Genomic DNA, 22,098 nt, shown 5'->3' on the forward strand with positions numbered 1-22,098 from the left:
CCTCTCTGCCTTGCCAGCTATTCTCCTCAAGAAATAATTCTGTGACTGGAAGAAGCAATACTGGCCCAGGTTTTCATTTTCCTCCTTGCTCGCAGATTAACCAGGAGGCAGTGTGGTCCATGGCAGGGTGAGCACCACATGCCTACTTGTAGCACAGTTTTGTCACAGGGAGAGTAGGATGCAGTGTTGCGGTGAGCAGATCCTACACACTACCCAAACTGTTGTTTGATGGCTGAGCATCATCTGATGATGCTTCCAAAGACAATGCTAGGTGCTAGTGCTGCTTATACCTGGTTCCCAAGAACACCTTCTGCAACCATCTTTGTTGTCTTAGTGGAATTTCCAACTTCTAAGGAGAATTAATCAATGAGGATGGAAATATAGACCTTCTGGCTCTTTACTTGCATTTCCCCTAGCTTTAGTTTGTGTTTACTCCTCTAGAGACAATTTATAGGCTAGTGCAACTGAGATCAGTATTTGACTGTCTGTGTCCTTTCATCACGTGCGAACTGAAGGTTGTAATGCTTAGTAGGACTCTGGATCCTTATTTAATAGATATTGCCATTTTGATTGCAAATAGTCTGCAAATTGATTGCTTTTTTGTTTTTATTTTTTTCCCCCAGATTTATTTGTTCTTCCAAATTATTCACAGAATCGTAGAATGGTCTGGTTAGGAAGGGACCTCTGAAGATCATCTAGTTCAACTCCCTCTGCAGTAAGCAGGGGCATCCTCAACTAGATAAGGTTGCCCAGAGACCTGTCAAGCTTCACTTTGAGTATCTCCAGGGATGGGGCCCCAACCACATCCCTGGGCAACCTGTTCCAGTGTTCCACTACCTCCTTGGCAAGTAACCTGTTCCTAACATCAATCTAAACCTGCTCTTCTCTAGTTTGAAGCCTTTGCCTCTCATCCTATCACTGAAGGCCTTTGTGAACAGTCTCTTTTCATCCTTCTTGTAGATCCCCTTCATGTACTAGAAGGCCACTATAAGGTCTCCCCCGAGCCTCCTCTTCTCCAGGCTGAACAACCCCAGCTCCCTCAGCCTGTTGTAGCAGTTGAGCAGTTGAGTCTAGTTGAGAGATTGGAGTAGATACCTCTGACAGCCCTTCCAAACTAAGCCATTCAATGATTCTATGATCTGGTACAGATGTGGTCAGTAGAAACTTTTTTTTGTAGCACAGTTATTGTTTATAGATGTATGAACTGATCATAGAATCATAGAACGGTTCATGCTGGAAGACACCTTCAAAGGTCATCTAGTCTGACCTCCCCACAGTCAGCAGAGACAGCCCCAACTAGACCAGGCTGCCCAGGGACTTGTCAAGCCTCTCCATGAATATCTCCAGGGATGGGGCCTCAAACACCTCCCTGGGCAACCTGTTCCAGTGTTCCACCACCTTCATAGTAAAGAACTTCTTCCTGATATCCATTCTAAATATGCCCTTCTCTAGTTTGAAGCCACTGCCCCTTGTCCTGTCACCACAGGCCCTTGTACACAGTCTCTCCCCATTCTTCCTGTAGGCCCCCTTCAGGTACTGGAAGGCTGCTATTAGGTCTCCCCAGAGTCTCCTCTTTTCCAGGCTGAACAACCCCAGCTCTCTCAGCCTGTCCTTGTAGCTCCAGTCCCCTTTGTGGCCCTCCACCAGGTCCCTGTCCTCCCTATACTGAGGGCTCCAGAGCTGGACTCAGTACTGCTGGTGAGGTCTCATCAGAGCAAAGTGGCAGAATCACCTCTCTGGATCTGCTGGCAATACATCTTTTGATGCAGCCCAGGATGGGATTGGCCTTCTGGGCTGCAAGCACAAACTGTCTGCTCATGTCCAGCTTCTCATCCATCAGCATCCCCAAATCCTTCTCCACAGGGCTGCTTTCTAACACCTCATCCCCCAGTCTGTATTGATAGTGAGGATTGTTCCAGCCCAGGTGCAGAACCTTGCACTTGCTCTTGTTGAGCTTGATTAGGCTCACCTGGTCCCACCTCTCCAGCTTGTCCAGGTCCCTCTGGATGACATCCTGTACCTCTGTACTATTGACAGCACCACTCAGCTTGGTGTCATTTGCAAATGTGCTGATGGTGCTCTCAATCTCACTATGTCATTGATAAAAATATTAAACAGTTCAGGTCCCAGCATGGACCCCTGAGTGACACCACTGGTCACCGCTCTCCGTCTGGACTTCAAGCCAATGAGCACTTCCCTCTGGATGTGACCATCCAGCCAGCTCATTATCCTCTGCACAGTCTACCCATCAAACCCATAGATCTCTAGTTTAACAAGTAGGAAGTTGTGGGGCACTGTGTTAAAGGTGTTTCAGAAGTCCAGATAGATCACATCGACAGGATGTGTGTTACCCACTGACAAAGTCACCTTATCATAGAAAGCCACAAGGTTAGTGAGGTAGGACCTGCCCCTAGTAAAGACATGCTGGCTGTCTTGGATCACCTCCCTGTGCCTTAGCATGGCATGTAGGAGCATCTGTCCCACGATTTTCCCAGGCAAGCAGGTGAGGCTGACAATTCAGTAGTTCTCAGGGTCTTCCTTTTTACCCTTTTTTACAATGGGTGTAATGCTTCCTTTTTTCCAGTCCCCAGGGACTTCACCTGACTGCCAGGACTTTTCAAATATCATGGACAGTCTTAGGAACTACACAAACTAATTCACAGAATCACAGAATTAACCATGTTGGAAAAGACCTTTGACATCATCAAGTCCAATCTACCACCCAACACCATCTAATCAACTAAACCATAGCACCAAGTGCCTCATCCAGTCTCTTCTTAAACACCTCCAGTGATGGTGACTCCACCACCTCCTTGGGCAGCCCATTCCAATGGTCAATCACTCTTTCTATGAAGAACTTCTTCATAACATCCAGACTAAACCTCCCCTGGCACAGCTTGAGACTGTGTTCTCTTGTTCTGGTGCTGGTTGCCTGGGAGAAGAGACCAACCCCCACCTAGGTACAGCCTCCCTTCAGGTAGTTGTAGAGGGCAATAAGGTCTGCCCTGAGTCTCCTCTTCAGGCTAAACCACCCCAGCTCCCTCAGCCTCTCCTCACAGGGCTTGTGCTCCAAACCCCTCCCCAGCTTTGTTGCCCTTCTCTGGACTCGTTCCAGCAACTCAACATCTTTCCTAAACTGAGGGGCCCAGAACTGGACACAGTACTCGAGGTGCGGCCTAACCAGTGCAGTGTACAGGGGCAGAATGACCTCCCTGCTCCTGCTGGCCACACTGTTCCTGATACAGGCCAGGATGCCATTGGCCTTCTTGGCCACCTGGGCACACTCCTGGTTCACGTTCAGCCTACTATCAACCAGTAACCCCAGGTCCCTTTCTGCCTGGCTGCTTTCCAGCCCTTCTGTCCCTCAAGACTCTGAGGTGCATTTCATTAGGCCCCATGGACTTGTATATCTTCAGGTTTATCAGATGATCATGCAGCCTGTCTTCACTTACAGTGGGAGGGATTTTGTCTCCCTGGTCTCTGACTTTTGGTCCATCAACACGAGAGCCATGAGGAAAGGCTTTGCTAGTGTAGACAGAGGCAAAACCATTGGATCCATGGGGCTAAGTCTGTACTAATAAGAAAAATGGGTGAGGGCCTAGAGAGCAAGTAGCATGGCATGATTTGGCTCTCATCCCTATGGTTGCACTTCTTTCCTTCCCATAAGATGTCCATACTAACTTGTAACCGTGGTTGTCAAATTGTGCTATCCTCCAAACCATGCTGGAAGACTCCTAGGATGCTGAAAATATGCCACAGACTGTATAGGCAGTATGAATGTGTGTTGCCTTTGAGTCCTGAGTAGTTTCCATCATCTCAGGTATGCATTTAAAAGTCTGCAGTTTGCTCACTGACATTACTTCAAACACTGGGTAATTATTTGTTTATTTGAATATCCATTTAGGATGTGCTTGGTTTCCAGTGCCCCTTGGAGCTAGGGGAAGAGATGTGCTGGTTGTGTCCATGGAAAATGACTGGGAGGGGATGGCAGCTCCTTATTTGACTGTCTGGGAAATTAAGCAGGCTGGAAGAGAAACTGGGAATCTTGCTGGTGGCTTGTGTTTATGGAGTAGGAGCATGTTAGGGCAGACTGTAATTCTTGTTTATGCCTCCATTAATTCAGGTTAGTTCACTGCAGGCAATCAGGATGATCCATGGAGGTAGAACCCTAAGTCTGTTTTCCCTCCCTGCTGTGTAAGTACAGCCCTGTCCTGTTATAGCGACGTGAACTTCTTGGGGATGTTACAACAGTGCATTAGTCTTCAGAATTTCTTTCAACTTGAACTGGTAAGAAAGGTCCTTGAGGTATGTAGAAAATGAAAAAGTAGACTTTTTTCCCTGAAAATGTATTGATCTTTTTATACCCTGCTGTGTAGTTTCATCAATAAAAGGAGGGAAAAAAGTTGTTGGTGAGGAGCCCATTGCACGGAGTCCTTGTGCAGCCTTGCCTGGGAGACAGTCTGCTGGGAATATTTTTAGGTAAGAATGGGTGAAGCTTCATGCATAGGGTGAGGGAAGTTAGGGTCTTTTAAACCTCATTTATATATTTATCCTTTCATGATTGTATCTAGCACTGTCTAAGATTTCATTTAGTACTGAAGAGAAATAAATAGATAAAAGGGCCAGGAAAACAAGAAGTCACTGCTGTTAACCAGGAGGTATGGACTCTGTCTGGACACACTCGCTCACTCAAATTAAGAAACATAAACCAGAATGTTTTCCTAGGAAAATGCAAGGCCAGTGTGAAAAGGACCAGAATATCAGTTCTGCTCATGTCTTAGTGACTTGGGTATCGATGCTGATTGATACTGTGCGTTTTGTTAGTTGTTTTGTGTTTAGCTTCAAATCAAATATGTTGGTGGAAGTGATAAGTGTAAATCTGACATAGGCTTGCTTCACCTCTTAAAGTAACCTTTAGACCAGTTTATTTTACTTGATATTTTGTTAGAGCTAGTGAAAAAAAAAAAGGTGTGTGGGGGGAAGGATTTCTTTGGCCTGTACTTAAATTTTTCTTAGGTAAGAGCATGCAAAAAAGTATAGTAAAACTGCCACCTGGAAAAAATGAAGTTGTGGTTACAGTGTCTCAATCAGTTTGCTTTTACATTTTTTTGTTATCAAGATTTGGTTTCAAGAGCATGGATGATGGTAATACGGAGAAGCTGTGTTAAAAGTCCTGTTTGGATTCCACAGCACCTGTCCTTTCTTAGGCAGCAAATGCAGTTGCTAACTTGTTACTAGATATGGAGCTCAGAGTTTCCCTGCAGCCTTATTTTTTTTTTTTGCAGTAGTTGAATTAGGCATTGTATTGACACAACAGCCTGTACAATGGGAAGAGGAGATGGAGAGGTGCTGTGAGACCACTATAGCTGTGTAAAAATGCCCTCCTCCCACTGCAGCTGCTGAGAGACAAGGCTGAAACTGTGATGGCAAGAGTTCCCATTGCTGTAACATGCTTCTGGAGAGGAGCTGGCAGGAACTGAGAGATCATTTGTGCTCTTCTCATCAGTCTAAACTTCCTTCTTATTTAAATCATTGTCCTTCCCAAACATAGTGAAGGAATTCACTAATTGTGATTGGGAGACCTATAGATGGTCCACGAAGGGGAGGCATGTTTTGACTTCAGTTTGGTTTTACGAACACTAGGGTGTTGCTGTAGGGTGTAAAGCCCGAGATAGGGGGCATGACAGTGAGGTTAAAGGCTGTACATGAAGTGTCCTGAGCTGATCAGCAGCTTGAGATCACTTGCCACTGAGAGAAGGATGATGACTTCTGGTTCTTCTCTCCACCACTGTCTTGGAAGGCAGAGGCAGAGAGGAAGAAGTACAACAAAGTAAAATCTGCATAGTGGGCTATGTTTGACAGCTTGGAATGTGATGCAAGAAGGGCCTGTTGGAGGAGCCAGGGAATTCCAGACCTGTCAGCCTGACCTCAGTGCCAGGCGAGATTACGGAAGAGGTCATCTTGAGTGCAATCACACAGCACTTCCAGGATGGCCAAGGGATCAGGCCCAGCCAGCATGGATCTACAAAGGGCAGGTCCTGCCTGACCAACCTGATCTCCTTCTAGGATCAGGTGACCCGCCTGGTGGATGTGGGGAAGGCTGTGGATGTAGTCTACCTGGACATCAGCAAGGCCTTTGACGCTGACCCTCACAGGAAGTGTAGATCTGACCCTGGCCAAGCTGTCAGCCCCTGGCTTGAACAGCAGCACTCTGCTCTGGGTTAGGAACTGGCTGGAGGGCTGAGCCCAGAGAGTGGTGGTGAATGGGGCTACATCCAGCTGGCAGCCAGTCACCAGTGGTGTGCCCCAGGGATCAGTTCTGGGCCCCATCCTGTTCAATATCTTTTATTAATGATTTGGATGAGGGCATTGAGTCCATCATCAGTAAATTTGCAGATGACACCAAGCTGGGTGCAGGTGTTGATCTGTTAGAGGTTAGGAGAGCTCTGCAGAGGGACCTCAACAGGCTGGACAGATGGGCAAAGTCTAATGGCATGAGATTTAACACATCTCAGTGCCAGGTTCTGCACATTGGCCACAACAACCCCTTGCAGTGCTACAGGCTGTGGTCAGAGTGGCTGGAGAGCGGCCAAACAGAAAGAGACCTGGGGGTACTCGTTGGTAGTAGGCTGAACATGAGACAGCATTGTTCCCAGGTGGCCAAGAATGCCAATGGCATCCTGTCCTGGATCAGGAATAGTGTAGCCAGCAGGAACAGGCAGGTCATTCTGCCCCTGTCCTCAGCACTGGTTAGACCACACCTTGAGTCCTGTGTCCAGTTCTGGGCCCCTCAGTTTAGGAAGGATGTTGACTTGCTGGAACATTTCCAGAGAAGGGCAGCAAAGCTGGGGAGGGGTTTGGAGCACAAGCCCTATAAGGAGAGGCTGAGGGAGCTGGGGTTGTTTAGCCTGGAGAATAGGAGACTCAGGGGTGACCTTATTGCTCTCTAAAACTACCTGAAGAGTGGTTGTAGCCAGGAAGGGATTGGTCTCTTATCTCTAGCAACCAGTACCAGAACAAGAGGACACAGTCTCAAGCTGTGCCAGGGGAGGTTTAGTCTGGGTGTTATGAAGAAGTTCTTCATAGAAAGAGTGATTGCCCATTGGAATGGGCTGCCCAAGGAGGCGGTGGAGTCACCATCACTGGAGATTTTTAAGAAGAGATTGGATGAGGCACTTGGTGCCATGGTTTAGTTGATTAGATGGTGTTGGGTGATAGGTTGGACTTGATGTCAAAGGTCTTTTCCAACCTGGTCTGGTCTATTCTATTCTATTCCATTCCATTCCATTCCATTCCATTCCATTCCATTCCATTCTATTCAGTACAGGTCTGTTCTTCAAAGCCATACCTACCAGTTGGCTAAAGGAAAAGTTTTATATCTTACATCTTATACATATTTTTGTTTTGAGCAGACAGGCTGGGGCCTCCTCTCGATATATTGCTGGATTCACTGAACTGCACAGCCTTCAGTGTGCAATGGAGGATGCCAAAGCAGCATGCAAACACCATCACAGGATATACGGTAAGTGATCCTCTGTGTTGGTAGTGGAGGATTGCAATCCTCTGAATGGCCTCAGGCTGCTTGTGCAGCACAGTACAGCAAGCAGGAAAGCTCAGTCTCCTAACAAATAGTGCCACTGCACAAAAGGTGTTCAGGAGATAGAAGGCCTGAAAAGATTGAGCTGTAGCTTTAAGCAACAAGGAGTTCATGTTTTAGAAGTGAGCTATGGTGGGAATTTGGTTTGTATGCAAACACAGTGTGCTGGACAGAGATTGCTTTCGTTGTGGTTTTCATGCAAGGATCTCAGTGCTCTTAGTAGCTGATAGTGAAGTAGAGCAGAGCAGTTCAATATTACACTGACAGTGAGCAGAGATGACTGGTCCTTTCAGGGCCATTGAGATCCTTTGACTTGTCCTTCCAGCCTGGATGTCCAGCCACAGCCTTAAATATCAAAGGGGACTTTGTTGTATTCCCCACTGCCTTGGTGGTGATTTTCCTTTAAAGAACATGAGTGATTTTCCCATTTTATCCAGCAATTTTATAGAACAGGCTCTGACACCCTGCTAGCCTCCACTATTTTTCTGCCTATTGAACAAAACGGGATGGCCAGCCTTCCCTGCAGTAGGTTTCTTTCTTGTACACATGTTTCTTTGAAATGACACTTACACAGCTCAGCTGCAAAGTTTATTTTTTTTTTTTATTGTTACAAAAGTGCCTGTAGCCTAAAACACTTTGGCCAAAACCTGCCTCAGACAGGCTCTGTGTGTAGCTGTGTCCATTCTTCTGCATTAAAAAAAGAGGTGCAACGAGTAAGCGGCTTTTCTGTAAGTCATGATGTTTTTCAAATAGTTGGGACACCTTCTAATCACATACCATAAATAGTTTTCACTGTTTATGCAGTAGATCAAGTATCTAAGCCTCAGTTTATTTTTGAGCCTTGAACTCATGTGTGGCATGATAATAAAAACAATGACAAACAGCATTGATATTACTGTCCCCAAACCATATTATTTTCATGTTAGCTTTTCACCCTGGGGTATCTCAGGGTCTCTGCTTAGGAAAGCAAATTCACCCTGGCTCATTAGTCTCTTGTACACAGTAACAGAAATGGAGGAACATTTATGATACAAGAATTTTTATAATAACATAATAAACTAGCTTTCTTACAGGAAGTGGAATGTCTAACTTGTGCAGAGCAGTCCTGCACATCTTTAGCTGTCCATGCTGACCATGGCCAAATGCTGCACAATTAAATTTGTTGTTTCAAGTTTGCCCTAAAAGCTAGGGTGTGCTTCCTGTCAGTTCAGCATATACAGTGAAAAATGGTGTTCTCTGGTCATACTGACAACTTATAGCAAATAGGAAGGGAAGGTGTTACAGAATCACAGAATGTTAGAGGTTGGAAGGGACTTCCAGAGGTCATTGAGTCCACCTCCCCCCTGCCAAAAGTAGGATCTCCTAGGGTAGTCTGCACTGGAATGCATCCAGACAGGTGAGTTTTTCATGCATTTGAAACACTGTGATCATAGGCTCAAATGCTGCTCACAGTGTGATAAGCAATGCAGTTTTAAAAAGACATTCTGAAGCATTAAGGTATTGCTTTAACGATCTTGACTGTATCTTCTTCCTAAGGTCTTTTACTCAGAAGTTGAAGATGATAAGGCAGTTAAACAATTCTCACATGATGTCCCCCTGAGTTTGGATATGCTCAGCATGGTGAGTATTTCTTCTGTCAGCAGTCAGAGCACTGGAGTGGAGTTTGCAAGTGCAGCTGTCTACTCGTTCCTGTTTTTTGAATTAGACTGAGGATCCAAGGTCCAGATCTACTTTGGCCATTGAGCAAAAAGAAATCATGGTGATTTCTGTAATCCAGACAGAGTGATATGCTTTTGTTCCTCACTCTTTGTCTAACATGTAAAACTATTGGAACTTGCTTGTGTTTTATTATTACTGACTTTTAGCACCTACTGAAGTAGAACTTCCAATTTTGAATATGCATTTTCTGTGTCCTTCCACTAGTAGAGGGGAATTGCATGACTATCTATGTCAGAGTTGTGTTATCAGCCAGTATTAATTACAGTGTCTGACACAGGTAAGTATGTGAGTTAAAGGAGACAGACTTCTCAGCATATTTTTTGTGTGTGAAATGCAGAATTTAAAATTTAATAGTGCTGCTTTTGGTTTTGTTGTTGTTCTTGGAAGCACTAGTTTTCTCCTTGCATCCCACTTCCTCCTTGTCCTTCAGTACTATTTGTCATTTTCTCTCTCTTATATCACTCTACAGTGCTTTTTACTCCTCCCCTTTTTAGTCCAATTTCCCCTTCCTTTTCTGTTTGTGAATGAATGTCATCCACCCTCTGTGGCTACACAGCTGAGAAATTAGTGCAAAGATGTATTCCCATGTACTTCTGGATGGTTTTAATATTGTCTGTTTAAAGGATATTCTCAACACCTGCCAGTGCTTTCTCAGTGCAGAGAAGCTGCTGTTTGAGTTCAGCAAGGCAGAAGCCTTGGATAGAGACTGAAGGAGTGTTGCAGGTTGGGTGCTGTGAGGAAGCATTTTGATAACACACTCTGCAAAGGGCAGTCTCTTTGTGAGGCAGCAACATTAGCAGCACAGAAATCAAAGGCTTTCATGTGCACACAGAGGAGCACTGCAGCCTTTCCAATATTTATTTGGTGATCCTTCTTCCCACTGAATATTTCCCCTTTTCTCTTCCACATGGCTACATTCTCTTTTACTCCCTCACCTCTCTTCCTTCCACCTCCTCACCTGATGTTCAGCGCAATGTATTCACTGATATTTCTTGATTCCTGCTGAGCAGTGCTCAGAAGCCTTCCTTGTGAGAAGCATGAATGAGGGTGATCTTCAGGCTTCCTGGCATTTTCTGTCACTCTGGTTGTCAGTTCTGACTCCTGAGATCACAGCAAATGAAAGAATATTGTTGCCATGATATGTTATTTCTTTATTTATGCATTGTTTTCTCCCCTCTGATCTTTATCCCTGTATTCCTCACTTGCGTATTTTTCCCTCAAAATACATTCTTGCTGGGAGTGCCAACAAAGATCAAACAGCACATTGTTTTTCATCTTAATCCTAACAGCAGTAATTCTTACTCAGTTGGGGAATGGAGTCTATATCCCATGCAGATAAATAACAGCCACATAGACTACAACATGCTGCAGCGTTGTCTTTGTTATACTTCGCTAACCCATTATTTATGGTTTTGACATTATTTTTCAGTATGTTACTTCATTAATAGGGTTTTTTTTCCCCCCCAGGGTCAACTTGAAGGACAAGCAATTTTTGTAAGTATTGTTTCTCATGAAAGTTGGTCACAGCTGTGATTTAGAATGAAAATGAATGTTCTGGTCTCTCCACAGATTCACACACACAAGTTGATTTCAGATGTTGATTTTATATAGCACTTTTACAGGACATATTGTAGTCAAACTGTTACAAATAGTAGTTAAAGCTCAAAATCCAGAGCTGAAGAAGGTGGACACCTGTAGGTAAACTATCTGTCTTTTTAGCAATGGATAAACTTTTCCCTCAACCATCAGAAGTATTGATGGATGTCTTCTTTTGATGGAGTAAATTTGTGTAAAAAAGGAGCTATATTTAGGTAGTGAAGACTAACAGGGGACAGGCGCAGTCAGCTGATCAGACACACAATTGCAGGGAAAAACAAAGCCTGGCAGTGGAAGAGGCAGAGAGGGAAAAACCTGAGCCAGTCTAGTGAGAGTCGAGGAGGAGGAGTGCGGGAAGATGCTAGCTATGCAATGCCTAGAAGGAAGGAGTGGGAGAATAACAACTGGTATAAAACAAGTTTGAAAGAAATACCAGTGCACTTAATGGTGCTGCAGCTGGTGAGTTATTCAGATTAATTATTTCCAGTCCTGCACTTAGTCCAGTCTGCTTCCTGTGAGCAGTAAATGGATTTGGTTTATTGTGAGGGGGGAAGGAAAATCATGAGGTGCTCAGGTTTAGGAAGTATAGAGGCAGTTATTTCAGTGTTTAAATGAAATCCCTAACATCAATAACATCCTGCAAGCCCTTTTTTTTTTTTTTCTTTTTTTTTTCTTTTTTTTTTTTCTTTTTCTTTTTTTCTTTTTCTTTTTTCTTTTTCTTTTTTTTTCTTTTTTTTTCCCTTTTTTTCCTTTTCTTTTCTTTTTTTTTCTTTTTTTTTTTCTTTTTTTTTTTTTTTTTTCCCTGAGTAATGTGGACATTTTTTTCTAGGAATGGAGAAATCCCACAAAGTTGGTGGATCTCACACAATTGTCATGATCTGAATTAAGGGACGTTTGATTCTGTAGACCTCAGGATGTGCTTGAACCAGGACTGTCTGGTTCAGTCCCAGCTGAACTGAGTCTGGATTATGGCATTTCAGAATTGAGGTTCCACATTGGGCCCTTTTTTATCCTGCTTGATAAAAATAAAGCTTCTGAGAGGTACTTGGACAGAAGTACGACTGACTGGGATTAATCATCTCTCAGTTGTCATTATTCCCCAGGAAGTGGTGTTCTCTCTGAAATACTTCCTATTATACTCAGACCCAACTCAACAGAAATCTGCAATAGTTTTGTGGTTAAGTCTGCATAGTTCATGTTTCTGTCACTAAGTTTCCTCTCTTAATGCCCATATATGACACTGTAGCTTTCTCAGAGGCTTTGCTGGACAACAGTATAGCCATAGCACAACTTGAACTGTGCCACCTGTTCCTGTGTGTGCATGTGTGCATGCGCCTGTGCGTTAGCAAAGTGAATAACATATTATAGCTGTATTAGATCATCTTATAATACAGCACATGTAACTGAGAGCAGCCAGGAGAACTGCAGATGCAGTGCAATTTAAGCCTGTTTTTCTACTGTTGAATCAAAGTATTTAAAAAGAAAGAAAGAAAAAAAAGGGCAAGAAAAAATTAGAAGGTGGAGGGTTTAGGTCAGTCACAGAGCCATGGAGAGCAGTAGTGCTCCCTATCAAATCACCAAACACACCACTCTGAAATGGAGAGAGACCATCTGAGACCAGTAACACAGGGAAGGAGTTGTCAGGGGATCAAGTGTCATTAAACCCAGCTAAATTTCTGCAGCTGTAATACAGGTCTGATTGTTTGGGGGGGTGGGGAGATTGAAACAAAACAGAAATTGAATTTTCTTTGGAAAATAATGTGTAATCCTGGTTTCTGTGAGCCTTACTGTGCAAACAGTTTTCAAGACATTTGGAGGGACAAGCTGTATGGCCAGGCAGAGAAGAATCCATGGATCTTACATACAGCACATTCCTCTGCCACAGAAAAGACACCTTTTTGCTTCACCCCATTCAAGAATGTGAGACTGTAATGAAAATACCAATCGTCATTTTGTGGTGTTGTACTGAGAGTTTTGGATAAGACAAGACTATCAGATTGGTGCCTAATAAAGCTTCGTTGGCAATGTAATGTCCAGTTTGAGATATCATGCATGCAAATATACAGGCACTCTCAAGTGGAGAGAAAGACTACAAAAAATCACGGGGAGCTATTGCTTCCACTGCCTCTCTCTGTAAGTCCACTGTGTCTCTTCCAGGATGGCAAAAACTTACCATAAATATGAGTCCCAGGCTCCTGGACAGTGATGTATAAGGAAATTTGTTTATTATCCAGAATCTCATTTGAAAGTGTTCTAGCATGAGGTGGGGAATCCTTGAGATTCCACTGGTCAGGGTAGTTTGATGATGTCCTGAACCTTAACCTTTACGGTAATGTCTTGATCGTAGAAGATTAGAAGATACGCAGTCTGAAAGATATCCACTATATGTCCAAGACCTGTGTTCCTGGAGAGGACATTGCCAGAGGAAGGAAGGAGAGAGGTAGCCATATGTGTAAGGCAAGAGATCATCTTGCTGAGGTTTTAAGGGTACTGTTGTGGTACTGTGGTCAACACGTGTTGAAGTTAAAAATGTAAGTTTGTTCTTGATTTATCTTGGAGTCAGTGATTATTTTATTGTAGAGGTGTGTCTGGAGGTAATAATATGATGCAAGTACATCAATATCTCACTCTCTGCAGAGGGCAAGTTCATGAATAGTATGAACCCAATAAGATGTAGTAAAGAATTTTTTTCTCATAAGAATGAATGCAATAAAGATTAATGCTGGCAGGAACAAATGCATGCATTTTAAGTACAGATGGACAGTGTGTATGGCATGACGGATGGAATAGCAGCAGGAGGGTCATCAGTGTTGTCATTGGGAGGAGGTGCTGGGTTTTCTTTCATTTTGGAAGATCTCAAGTCCCTTTGGCTACAAGACTGGAAGACTCTCATATGTATTTCAGTGTGAGTGTTCTTGCTGCTTGTTTCTGGGCAGTTATTTTTTCCAGCATTGTCATCATCTCTTTCAGATGAATCCAAATCACTCAAGCAGATCAGGGTAAGTGATGGAAAAACAAGATAATGTTCAGGTGGCCATGTTAATAGGAAATCAGTGATGGAGCTCTAAAACCACAGCTAGAGAAATGACAGATGGCAGGGTGTGGTCAAACAATGTTGTAGTAATAACATAATTTCCCCAAAGAATAGAGAGGAGAGTTTGCCCAAAAAGACTGTCATAACAAAATATAGCAGTTAATAAAATCTTGGGTTTGTTTCCTACTTGCAACTGGAAATGTAGATTTAAGGTCTATTTCAGCTTGAATAGAAAGGATATCTCTGCGTTTTCTCATGCACTGTGAACATTATTTTTGATATCTGGGAATGAAAAACAAAAGAAAAATCTCTATAAACCAATTTTCTAATAACTACCTTTTTTTTTTCTTCCCCCTTTTTTTTCCCCTACACCAAAACAGTCTGTGGTGTAAAACCTGGTGTTTCTGTTTACTTGTAGCTGTGGTCAAAACTCATAACTATAGGATTCGCATCTGTCTACAGATAGACTCCAGGCAAATAATTTTTATACACACATCTATATAGAATCATAACATTATTTAGGTTGGAAAAGACCTTTAAGATCATCAAGTCCAACTGTAACTCAGCTGCCACAACCATTAAACTATATCTTGAAGTGCCACATCTACACATTTCTTGAACACCTCTTGACTCCACCTCTCGACTCCACCTCTCATGTGTGTTCCATTGAAGAACAGATCTAAGTATCTGAAGCTGGTCCAAGCTATATGCCCCAAGTGAAAAAAAAAAAAAACAACAAAGTAATTTTTTGGTGACATTTGCTAATTTGTGGGAGATTTGAGCAGGCTTCTCTGAGCAGTATTCTTCAGCACAAGCTCTTCATGTGGAGGTTAGCATTGCCTCCCTTACAGTACTTGTCTGTTTCTGGACAAATAAGGGAAATTCTTGAAAGTAGGGTCAAGGCTGACAGCTGGTCTCTGAAAATTGTGAGAGTCAGTTGAAATAGTCTCTGCTTCATGAGAAATTAAAGTTCACATTGCAGCAACTTGCTTTGTTCTTGGGGGCTTCTATGGTCTCTCGATTGAAAAGAAAAACAGGAAACCCCAATAAAATTAAAAAAATGAACACCAAACCCAGTAATAATAATAACAATAACAATAATAACAACAACAATAACAATAATAATAGTAATAATAACAACAACAACAATAATAATAATATAATTTTTTAAAAGAAGAAAAAAAGATTTTAAAAAATGCAGCAGCCTGGTCCTGAATGCCAGCAACTGGCTCAAGGGCGGGGGTAGTATGTGGCTTTGCATTCACCAACAAAAGATCCAGACAATGAATACAAGCAATCTACAACCATGTGAGTTATGCTGAGAAATGGGTCCAGGTCATCCCTGTGAATTCCCCTAGGGTGAAGCTGCAGCTTGAGAGGAAACACGTGGTGCTGTTTATACTCTGAGCTGGGCTGGCAACAATCCTCCCTAGGGAGTTACATAGAAAATGACAGGCAAGATCCCAGAATCAGCTCACAGCACTGTTCCCAGTTACAAGGAAAAGCTTTCACAATATTCTTGTCTTGTCTTCTCTTAACTCTGGTAGGAAGTTGTTATTGGTGATCTAAAGCCAGGCACTCCACATCGTGTTAGTGTTGGAGCATACGGCTGGGCAGGGAAAGGACGACCCAGCATGCCCAGAGATGTGACAACCTTATCCCAAGGTAACACTGCATACATGTCTTTCTGTTGCAAAGCTGGCAGAGCACGTGTCTCTCTGTACACGCAGCAGGTCATTGACACTTAGGTCTCTGTGATGTGCAGTATCACAATATTGTGCAATTATTTTTGAACAAATGTGGGGTTTTAGAGGGGCAACAGGTGAGGCAAGCCTATGAATTTGATTACCAAGTCTGTGGGTGTTGGTTGTGATATCTAATTACCCTGTCCACCTCTCTAATACTATTCCCTTGCGTTTCTTCTGGCTTAGATAAGTGCATGCCCCCTGCAGCACCCTATCAGCCACAGATCATGGTAGTTTCTGATTCAGAGGTTGCGTTATCCTGGAAGCCGGGAGCGAGTGAAGGAAGTTCTCCTATCCAGTACTACATGGTGGAGTTTATCAGGCAAGTTTGACAGTGGAGTCTGAATTTCAGTGTTTGTGCACTACAGGGTTATTTTATCTAAATTGCACTATTAAACTGCATATAGGTTCTTCTCATGATTTATTTTCTAGTATACTTAGTATTCCTCCTGATGTATGTCAAATTAATTTAAAGACAAAACCGTAAATAACCTTATTAGTTATAAAGTCACCAAAGAGTCATATCTTTTGAGTCAAGAACAAAAGGTCTAAGTTGATCTGCCTTCTCTAATAAAGGCCTGGGTGGATGAAATTTTGAGTTACCTCCTGTCATCAAATGCTGCTAAAACACACTGAGAAAAGAGCATGTGGAAAACTAGTTCCCCTGAGCAGGAGTAGCCTGGGCTGCCATAGGAAACAATAAAAGGATTGTGAACTCTTGTTAGTTGAGCATTTTTACCTGATGAAAGTCTTCTGGGTTTTGAGCTTGCAAGACTCAGACTTGTTTTGTTATCCTTATGGTAATCAAGTTTATGTGAAATGTTGGCCTTACTGGTTAGATTTCAGGGTTGGGGGAAGTAGGGCTTTTAATTATTTATTTTCTTTCATGTTGAACTCTGTAATATTTGCACTGGTAGAACTGAACTGTGAAAAGCTGCCAGTCAAGTTGCTTTTATAAGATGCACATAAAGGGTCAGGAGGAGGTGGCTCTTTCTGCATACACACACAAGTATTCATACCACACTATTCATATGCTCATGTAAGTCAATATTTCTATACAGAGCTGTCCATTTTCATTTGCTTCCCTCTATGTTTACCCTTATAGTGAATGCAAAATTCAACCTTTGGAAGTATAATCCTTCAGGTGAACACGTGATAACAAGTTTTTGTTGAGGTTCATGGATAAGAGGGAATTTCTTCTTTAGCTACTCTGAGGTACAAAGGTCAAAAAAGAAGGGGAAAAAGAAGTTCCCTTTTTGGAAAAGAATTGTTGTTGTTAGGCAGAAAGAACTTGGTTTTCAGTGCTCCAAGGATGGTTACCATCTCAAAGACACAAATGCACTGAAAAGAATTATCAGACTGAAGCCTATTTGAGGACTTACATTGCACTTCGTGTTTGAATCCAAATTCTCCATATTTAGTGGGAAGCCATCACTGGCAAGCAGCACATAAAGAGCTGAAAATGCATTACTGCTATCACACAGAATCACAGAATCACCAAGGCTGGAAGAGACCTCAAAGATCATCGAGTCCAACCTGTCACCACAGACCTCATGACTAAACCATGGCACCAAGTGCCATGTCCAATCCCCTCTTGAACACCTCCAGGGATGGTGACTCCACCACCTCCCTGGGCAGCCCATTCCAATGGCTAACAACTCTCTCAGGAAAGAATTTTCTCCTCACCTTGAGGCTAAACTTCCCCTGGTGCAGCTTGAGACTGTGTCCTCTTGTTCTGGTGCTGGTTGCTAGAGAGAAGAGACCAACCCCCACCTGGCTACAACCACCCTTCACGTAGCTGTAGACAGCAATAAGGTCTCCCCTGAGCCTCCTCTTCTCCAGGCTAAACCCCAGCTCCCTCAGCCTCTCCTCATAGGGCTTGTGCTCAAGGCCTCTCCCCAGCCTTGTTGCCCTTCTCTGGACACGTTCAAGTGTCTCGATGTCCTTCTTAAACTGAGGGGCCCAGAACTGGACACAGTACTCAAGGTGTGGCCTAACCAATGCAGAGTACAGGGGCACAATGACCTCCCTGCTCCTGCTGGCTACACTGTTCCTGATGCAGGCCAGGATGCCGTTGGCCTTCTTGGCCACCTGGGCACACTGCTGCCTCATGTTCTGCCAGCTATCAATCAGCACCCCCAGGTCCCTTTCTGTTTGGCAGCTCTCCAGCCACTCTGACCCCAGCCTGTAGCTCTGCATGGGGTTGTTGTGGCCAAAGTTCAGCACCTGGCACTTGGATTTGTTAAATGTCATCTTGTTGGACTCCGCCCATCTGTCCAGTTGGTCGAGGTCCCTCTGCAGAGCCCTTCTACACTGTAACAGATCAGCATCTGCTCCCAACTTGGTGTCATCTGCAAATTTGCTGATGACTGACTCAATCTCCTCATCCAGATCATCAATGAAGATATTAAAGAGGATGGGGCCCAGCACTGATCCCTGGGGGACACCACTAATGACTGGCTGTCAGCTGGATGTGGCACCATTCACCACCACTCTCTGGGCTCGGCCCTTCAGCCAGTTCCTAACCCAGCACAGAGTGTTGAGGTTCAAGCCACGAGCTGACAGCTTGGCCAGGAGTTTGCTGTGAGGGATGGTGACAAAGGCGTTGCTGAAGTCCAGATAGACTACATCCACAGCCTCCCCACGTCCACCAGACGGGTCACCTGATCATAGAAGGAGATCAGGTTGGAGAGGCAGGACCTGCCCTTCCTAAATCCATGTTGGCTGGACCTGAGCCCTTGGTCATCTTTCAGGTGTGCAGTTATTGCCTCCAGGATAATCTGTGCCATCACTTTCCCTGGCACTGAGGTCAGGCTGACTGGCCTGGAGTTTCCAGGTTCCTCCATCCGACCCTTCTTGTGAATGGGGACCACACTGGCCAGTTTCCAGTCATCTGGAACCTCTCCTGTGAGCCAGGAATGGTGGAAAATGATGGAGAGTGGCTTGGCCAGCTCATCTGCCAGCTCTCTCAGCACCCTAGGATGGATCCCATCTGGTCCCATGGACTTGTGGGTGTCCAAGTGGCTCAGCAGGTCCCGAACTAATTCCTCATGGATTTCCAGGGCATCACACTGCTCCCCGACCCTATTGCCCAGCTCAGGAGGCCACTTGTCATGAACTCCTCCTGCCTTACTGTTACAAATTGAGGCAAAGAAGGTATTCAGGACCTCAGCCTTTTCCTCATCTTCAGTTACAGTGTTCCCCTCCAGGTCCAATAAGGACTGGAGGTTCTTCTTGCCCCTCTTTTTAGTGTTAATGTATTTATAAAAATGCTTTTTATTATCTTTCACAGAGGTGGCCAGCTTCAGTTCCAACTGGGCCTTTGCCTCTCTGATTTTTCTCCTGCATAATCTAACAACATCCTTGAACATACCTCGAGAAGCCTTCCCCTCCTTCCAAAGGTGATACAGCCTCTTTTTTTCCCTTAATTCCTTCAGGAGCTGCTTGCTCATCCAGGCCTGTCGCCTTCCCCAACAACTCATCCTTTGGCATGTGGGAACTGCCAGTTCCTGTGCCTTCAAGAGCTCCTGTTTGAAGTAGGTCCAACCATCCTGGCCCCCTTGGTTCTTGAGGGCTGCTGCCCAGGGAACTTTACAAATAAGTTTCTTAAACAGGCTGAAGTTTGCCCTCTGGAAGTCCAAGGTGAAGGTTCTGTTGGTGCTCTTCCCTATCTCCCTGCATATTGACAACTTCACTATCTCATGGTCACTGCACCCTAGACAGCCTCCCACCATCAAATCTCCCGCCAGCCCTTCCCTATTGGAGAGCAGCAGGTCAAGCAGAGCCTGTCCCCTGGAAGGCTCACTTAACAGCTGCATCAGGAATCTGTCCTCCATGCGCTCCAGGAATCTTCTGGACTGCCTCCTCTCTGCTGAATTAAGTTCCCAGAAGATATCTGGCAGGTTGAAGTCACCCACAAGGACAAGATCTGATGATCTTGAGACAGCCTCCAGTTGCTTATAGAATATTTCATCTGCCTCCTCATCCTGGTTGGGTGGTCTATAACAAACTCCAACCAGGATGTCAGAATTGTTAGGCCTCCCTCTGATTTTCCCACAGGCTCTCAATCATGTAATCTCTGTTGTAGCATTACAATGAAATTTCTCCAGTATGTATTTTATTTAAATGCAATTATTATTTGAACCTTTCTCTCTTTTCTCCATATGATACCTCATTTGCTTGGTGAATGGGGAAGGCATTTTGTTGGGTTCTGATTGACTGCACTTCTATTGCCTCTATGCTTTTGCTAGGAAGTGTATTTATGTACATCTCTTCATAACACCAGTGGCCTGCTGTTGGAAGAAGTGGACACCATTGTGTCTATGTGATGCATTTAAAGTGCATGTTTTAATGTTTATGTTCAGCCAGGAAGTGGAAAGCTGCCTTCACTGGTTAAGTCAAAAGAGGAGAGTAATTTAAACATCAGTGTTTTGAAAGACTTTGGGAAAGAATTTGCTAACAGCACAATGTTTTGATCAGACTGTTTAGTTTGGGGTTTAAAGCTAAGACAAAGTGTATTTGATAATTTAGGGATTATGTTCTCTTAGACTTGGAAGCTTGATAACCTATTGGAGAAAGTTCAATGAGCCATAAGCTCTAGTGGCTGTTGGAGGTAAAGGTTTAACTTTAAGCTTCATTGTTTCTTGCTGCATATAGTTTTAATTACTATAAAATGTATTAATGTGAATGAAATCTGTTAAATCCATGTAAAACCAAATCAAAGCAGTGCACCTAAATTTAAAATTTAGTCACAGTATAACCAAGGTTGGAAGAGACCCCAAGGATCATCAAGTCCAACCTGTCCCAACAGACCCCACAACTAGACCATGGCACCAAGCGCCACGTCCAATCTCCCCTTGAACACCTCCAGGGACGGCGACTCCACCACTTCCCTGGGCAGCACATTCCAATGACGAATGACTCGCTCAGTGAAGAACTTTTTCCTCACCTCGAGTCTAAACCTCCCCTGGCACAGCTTGAGACTGTGTCCCCTTGTTCTGGTGCTGGTTGCGTGGGAGAAGAGACCAACCCCTTCCTGTCTACAACCACCTTTCAGGTAGTTGTAGAGGGCAATGAGGTCACCCCTGATCCTTCTCTTCTCCAGGCTAAACAATCCCAGCTCCCTCAGCCTCTCCTCATAGGGTTTGTGCTCAAGGCCTCTCACCAGCCTTGTTGCCCTTCTCTGGACATGCTCAAGTGTCTCAATGTCCTCTTATTGCAAAGAAATACAATATTATCCTGTGCTTTTACAAAACAAATTATTTTGTTATGCAAATCTATGATTTCACTTGGATACAGCACCAGTATCTAAATCCAATGACATTGTTTAAGGTATTTCCATGCCCTTGGAACTAATTTGATGACTTTAACCCTAGAAAAAATGTGTTATGAGACATTCTTTTCAATCGTTAACTGTTAAAATGATGATTAAAACCTCACAAAAATTCAATACATTAATTGTTCCGATGAGATTCTGGTATGTGGAAACTAGAGCTAACCTCCAGACTGTTCCTGCTGCAAGTCTAAATCTGGGCCTTCATTTAGGCACGTGCATGGTTGTCCCTTGGGACCTTTTGGTTCACTGTTGGCAGTGGAAGGTTGCAGCCAGCTTCAGGTGTGGGATGAGCTGGGCTAACTCTGGCTCTGCTCTGCTGCTGACTATAAGAGGGTGCTAAAGAGACCATAAACTCAACTTGGCTGAATGCTAAAGTTGAGGAGGGCAAATGTGGGTCTCACAGCTCACTGCACAGTTCATGGGGAATGTGTAAAGGAATGGGTTAAAGCCAAAATAGCCAGTGGTGTCTGTGGAAGCTTGCAGACTCAGGGTAAATAGTCTGTTGATTTATACCAAGACATATTTTATGACAAATGGCATTCTTGTGAAAGTACCTAAAGTGAAACTCTGGGCTCAACATCCTAGTTTGGGTGTTTTCCCTAAAGATACTATAAACACTTAATTCTTAAAAATATATTTTATATTCTCAGTAAATTACTCCAAATAGTCCAAACTTTTAATCTGTTGAATGCTTACCCAATCTTCTAAACTTGGAGACTAATTTACCGGTGTTTTATAGCCAACTATCATCTACAGAAACACAAGCGTTTCAGAAGCACATCCACTAAAAGGATCGGGTCACTTTTTTTATCTCCTTGGTACATAGATGGAGTCAACAGCTTTCAATATTAATCTGACATATGAGAGAGATTTTGCAGTATCTCAGTAGTGGCATGAAACTTCTACATCAATGAACTAGGCAGGTTCTGTCAATAAAACTGGAGAGATTTACCACTATACAGATATTCTGATAGAACAGAATAGAACAGAATAAACCAGGTTGGAAGAGACCTTCAAGATCATTGCGTCCAACCTATCAACCAATCCAACCCACCTAATCAACTAAACCATG

At 43.7% G+C, this 22,098-nt stretch overlaps 1 protein-coding gene across 2 annotated transcripts in view; it reads left to right on the top strand.

The window, feature by feature from the left end:
- Positions 1-22,098, top strand: part of EGFLAM (EGF like, fibronectin type III and laminin G domains) — a 100,861-nt gene that overhangs the window by 24,385 nt on the left and 54,378 nt on the right. For both annotated transcript variants that reach the window (XM_054178568.1, XM_054178567.1), the window contains exons 2-6: positions 7,413-7,522; positions 9,134-9,217; positions 10,784-10,810; positions 15,494-15,611; positions 15,878-16,013. In XM_054178568.1, coding sequence (XP_054034543.1) covers positions 7,413-7,522; positions 9,134-9,217; positions 10,784-10,810; positions 15,494-15,611; positions 15,878-16,013 — 475 coding nt within the window. The remainder of the gene's footprint in view (positions 1-7,412; positions 7,523-9,133; positions 9,218-10,783; positions 10,811-15,493; positions 15,612-15,877; positions 16,014-22,098) is intronic.

This window comes from Dryobates pubescens, chromosome Z (genome assembly GCF_014839835.1).
Source record: "Dryobates pubescens isolate bDryPub1 chromosome Z, bDryPub1.pri, whole genome shotgun sequence".
NCBI classification, from domain to species: domain Eukaryota; kingdom Metazoa; phylum Chordata; class Aves; order Piciformes; family Picidae; genus Dryobates; species Dryobates pubescens.